This window comes from Alligator sinensis, unplaced genomic scaffold, assembly GCF_000455745.1.
Source record: "Alligator sinensis unplaced genomic scaffold, ASM45574v1 scaffold2129_1, whole genome shotgun sequence".
NCBI classification, from domain to species: Eukaryota; Metazoa; Chordata; order Crocodylia; family Alligatoridae; genus Alligator; species Alligator sinensis.
The window spans coordinates 94308-99743 of NW_005843538.1; the positions used below are offsets into that span (position 1 = coordinate 94308).

Genomic DNA, 5436 nt, shown 5'->3' on the forward strand with positions numbered 1-5436 from the left:
CCCCTTATTTTTTTTAAACGTGGCATTTCATTTGGAACATTAAAAAAAATTCACAGTGCCTACACTTAAAATATTTTCACACTTGCCTTTATGAGTAGTGTAGCATCCCAGGTATTCCTTATATTCAGTGAAGGAGAGAGAATAGGAAATACCATAATATCACGGTAATCTTTTTTAGCTGTAAAAGCAAAATTGCTGTCTCTTGATGGAATGTGAATTTGCGATCTATTTGGCCCATCCAGGTTTGATACAGAAGTTATCTTGTTTTAGAGGTAAATCAATTTTGTTTAATTTAGTATTAAGTGTTTTGAATTGATTTAATTTTCCAATGACTTTATGGATGAGTTTTTCTATAAATGGAATAGTTTTTCTTTAAAACCAATTTCAGAAGGTGCTGAGAGAACTCATCTTCCACTGGCTTGCGCAAGGGCCTGCTTTCTTGGACTGTCTTTTGGAAGTTAGGTAGGCCACTGGCCTTTTCCTGGCTTTCTGCAAAAAGTTTCACCCTTAATGAGTAATTTAAAAAAAAAATGAAAGAATGGCCACATTGTGCCATTGATTTTTAAGCAGAACTCCCTATTGATTTCAATACAGAGCTCTTTGTACAAATTGTTGGCATAATAGGGCTTGTAGCACTGCTTGTATATAAAGAATGTGTTTCTTATTTTGTCACAAAACCAAATGGTAGGGTTTATGCAAAAGCAAGAATGATGGAGATAGAGACCATTTTCCTGTTTGTACAGGTCAGAAAAACAGAATGCATGCTGGTTTTTTATTCATGGATTCATAGATCATTAGGGGCTGGAAGGGACCTGGTAGATCATTGGGTCTAGCCCCACTGCACTAGGCAGTAAAAGACAACTGGGGTCAAGTGACCCCAGCAAGGTGACTGTCCAGTCTCCTTTTGAAGATTTCCAGGGTAGGTGACTACACCACCACTGAAGGGAGCTTATTCATTTTAAGGAAATAAGTTTTTTTTAAATTTCAGACTGATTATTTCAATAAAAATTCTGCCTTTTCTCTTTATGTTAAATCATTTTTTGTTTTTAGACTGATACAAAGAGAAAAATGACCGAAGAAGAGAGGAATTTTATTACGGAAATAACAGAGTTCAACAATGAGTATGGATTAACAAGTAACAGAGACATTTTGATTAAAAAAAAGGTCAAGACTGAAATGAATGATTTGGAAAACGAAGAAAATATTTTGAAAGATGGTATGTCATCAAGTTGTAACTCTTCCCTGGGGCCCTAGTCCCACGTTGTCACAGCCCCATCCCATCTGCCTGGCTAATGTGCCCTGCCCACAGGGGTCCCAGGAGACCCTGCCCACCCACTTCATCCAGGACCCCCAGTGGTGGGTGTGGGGCGGAGGGACCCAGGGCCATATAGGATCAGTTGCTTCCCTCCACCCCAGGCCAAGTCAACAGTTCCCCTGCCCCCAACAACTCACCAAAACCCCTCCAGTGGCCTCCATCCCAAACATGTGTCCACCTACCCTTGGGCTAGACTGTGAGACAATGATCTGCCTTGCAGCAGCCCAGGAGGGAGATTCTGATTCAGCCATGTCTCAGAGTACTTGTATTGGCCAGCACATTAAAGGATAGAGTCAAAGATCCTCCCATTTCCCACCCCATTCAGCCCTTTCCTGTCCATAGTGCTATTTTGACAGCAACAGGTCTGTACAACCTACCTCCTGTCCTGAATTGCCACCTGTGATGTTGCAGCCAGAAAGAGTCATAAAGGGGTACCCCCTTGGACTGCCATACAAACCAAGATCTTACAAATCCTTCTAACTTCCACAGGAATTAAACGTACAAAAACGTTGTAGGCCTAGTCTCTTACAGTGAGATTGAAAAGGATCATATGACCTTGTTAAAACATATAATTTATAATAGCAGATACTCTAACCACCTCTTTCCTTTTGTGTCTTCTTGCTGACTGGGCAGTTAATTTTCATGGCATACAGGAACATGCACATAACCCATATCTCTCCTTTCTTATGTATTAAAACAAGGGCTACTTGAACAGATTCAGTTCTCATTTTCCCAGCAAAAGATGGCTCACATTCATGGCAATTAAATCCAGTGGTCTGGCAACATTAATGGTCAAAACAGTAAAAAATGAATCTCTGAGGATAACCCAACTTAAAAAACTTCATTCATCATACAACCGACCCTCGTATTTCCTGACTGCTGTTTACAGATCACAGTAATAGGGCTGTCCATTTTAGTTTCCACTTCTTGCTTCTTCAACTTTTGATCAAAGTGACTCCAGCTTTGACATAGCTAATTAGGAGAATGCTGTCTCTGCTAGTTGGCAGCTATTGTATCTAGTGATTAACAGAAATCAGCGAGGACATTTTCCCCCCAAAAAACAGAGAACCTATTTTTATTTAACACTTTCCTCTAAGTCTAGCCTAGTCTAGTACTATGCCTTGCCACGTGTGTGACTGTGCTTTTTAAACTACATTGCGTCTAGCACCAATTACACTGTCAGCAACAAAAGCAGTAATATGCAAGTAGAAATAATAATTCAGGAATATTATATTCCTTACTGAGTGTCATCAAAATATATGCCTTAAACATTCATGACACTAACTACAAATCCTTACACTGGCATGGTTAGGCCTCTGAAAAAGCATTTGTCCAATTTAAGTGCGCAGGTCATCCTCCTAAATAATACGAGTAACGCTTCAAAATAAAATATACGAAACTAATTTTTATTCAATCAACAAACTGTGGCTTATTTTATGAATGCTAAAAATAAGTTTCTTTTAAAACTAATGAATACATAATATCATATGTAATTTCTTGTAAATTGGGTTCTATAAGACTAATTGTAATTTTATTCTTAATGTCCTTTTCAAATATCTGAAGGCAGTTAGAAATAGTTAAAGAGTATTTAAGATTACATCATGAAGATTAAAACTGTAATACATTTTAATTTAAAATATAATTATTTCCTCTTAGAAATGGAGTCAGTGGAACATAAAAATGTTCAGTTAAATGCACTCCAGCTGCAGAAGAATGAATTAAAGCAGGATTTATTTACTCTTCAAAGCAAACTCAAAGGTATTCATGTGTTTGATAATCACTTGTTATGATAATTATTTTTGGTTTGATAAATACATTTGACAAATGATTTCTGTCAGGTTATTTTTCTCAACAGATTAGAGTAAGTCACAGAAGTAAGATTTTTGTATTCTTGTTTTATAGCCTAATTAGTCATTTTAAAATATGGCTACAACGAATACTGAGTTGTGATGAGATTTATACTTCTGTCACTGATACAGAGCGTATAGAGGATTTTCTGAATTTTATTCCCATAAATATGAAAAATGAACTCCTACTTTTGCAGATAAAATAAATATATACATTTAAAACTTAGCACATCAAAATTAAAATCAACCGATACATTCTTTCAAAAAGCCCATTAGGAATCTGTAATCAAAGTAAATCCTCCAAGTACTCCATACCAAATATTTATCTACAACATTTAACAAGCAATAAAACACTGAGGGTGCTGGTCTGAAAATTGAACAACTAAGAAATGGAGGCTATCACGGGCCAATTAGAAGATGAATGAGGATGATAATTCATGAAGGACCTTGAAAGCCAGGAGAAGTAGCTTATGGTGATGCAACAAACAAGCGGGAACCAAAAGAGGGATGCAAAAGGGGAGGCATGGCCAAAGTGATAGACTAGGACCATGGGTCTCAACCTTTTTAGTCTCAGGGCACCCCTTGATAGACTTCAAGAACCTCTCAGAAAATGCCGACTTACAGTTCTCACTTGCTTTTTGATGACAGAAAAATAATAGAGTAATTCTTCTGTTGAACAAGACTCAGAAGGATCGCAACTGGTCAGAAAGTTTTTAACATTACAGATTCCTAGGTGAGATCTCTAGGTTTACCTCGTGTGGCACCCTTGAAAGGATCTCAAAGCGCCTCCGGATGCCACAAAGCCATGATGGAGAATCACTGGACTAAGAGAAAAATCTTCACAGCAGCTTTCTGAACTGATATAAGTGAGGCAATATTACAGCTATCAAAGAGAAAAGAATAATTACAATGATAAAGAAGTGAAATAATTAATGAGCTGTGTGGCTGGATAGGAGAGATGTGTTACGGAGAAAGAACTGGCAAGACTTGGAGCTTGTAGGGGAATACTAGGAAAAGCTCTTAGTCAAAGATGATGCCCAAGTTTTGGGTCTGAAACAACAGACTGGATGGTGATAGCATTCACAGTGATTGAGGAAGAAGGTAAAACAGAGAATGAAACAGTAACGATTAAGAGCTTGACTTTAAACATCTTGAATCAATGCTGACAAAACATTCATGAGCACAGGGCAGAAAGACAGATCACAATTACAGTTTGGACAGAAGTAGGCAGCTGAAGATAAGAGGGAGAAAGGTAAAACCTAGACAAGGACGGTATCATGGAAGCCAAGAGAACAAAAATTTTCAAAAACAATTACCATTGTCAACAGTGTCAAACTTGGTCAAGGAGGACGGAGATGGAGTACCAGTTCTAATATGCAACTTAAAGAACATTATATTACATTATTTACAGAATACAAATATTTTACTTTCATCAACTGTATAAAAATCTTTTAAAAGTGATATAACTAACCAGATTGTTCATTTACTATTGTAAATAGTATATATTACAACAGTTGAGCGATGAAAAAGTTAGGCCATAAGTTTTTCTTTATAAGGTTAAATAGTGTAGCATACAGCTATTACAACCATCCTGTAGACTCTGCAATTGCCTGAAATGTTGCAATTACATGCCAGTTACAAATACAAATATTTGCATTTTAATTGTATGTACTGTAATATTTTCATTTCCATAGCAGTTTACCCTTTAATAACTTGTGAGTAAGAAAGGTAGGCTGCATCTGAACAGAGATATTTACCATATCTTGGTAAAAACACTCTCACTTTATGTTTAGATGTTGAAGAACAAGTCAGAGAAGCTGAAGGTATCACAAGATGTTTAGAAGCAGAAAGAATCAAAGTTGGTGAAAAACCTCAGACTGATACTGAGTGTTTAAGGTAATAATCATTACTTTTTAGAAAGTCTTAAAATTTGTCTTTCTAATTTTGAACCAGCCTGATCACACTGTGGAACTAGTACTGAGCCTATTTGCCCATTCCTGCACAATATTCTTTTGAAGACAGACAAACTCATTCTAGTTTATGATGACAAATCCCATTATCCTTCTTTACAGCTCCCACTGAAATAAAAGGGCTTGATCTGTGTCAAGGAACCTACAATGCAACTTGGGTAAAAGAGCAAAAGTAATTTTTTAAGACACTCTTGCAACTTACTATCCTTGATCCATATGTGAGGGGGGCCAAGCCCCCAATTTACATCAAAGCTGTGGTGTCGTGTGGTGCATTGACTAAATTCTCCTTCATTACCCAGTGCCA

At 37.0% G+C, this 5436-nt stretch overlaps 1 protein-coding gene across 1 annotated transcript in view; it reads left to right on the forward strand.

Moving 5' to 3' along the window:
* CCDC172 (coiled-coil domain containing 172) overlaps positions 1–5058 on the forward strand; it is a gene marked incomplete at its 3' end in the record, with an annotated part of 12854 nt that extends 7796 nt beyond the window's left edge. The window contains exons 4-6 of the mRNA XM_006038913.1: positions 1051–1216; positions 2972–3073; positions 4956–5058. Of these exons, the coding sequence (XP_006038975.1) occupies positions 1051–1216; positions 2972–3073; positions 4956–5058 (371 nt within the window). The remainder of the gene's footprint in view (positions 1–1050; positions 1217–2971; positions 3074–4955) is intronic.
* Positions 5059–5436: the final 378 nt, after the last annotated feature.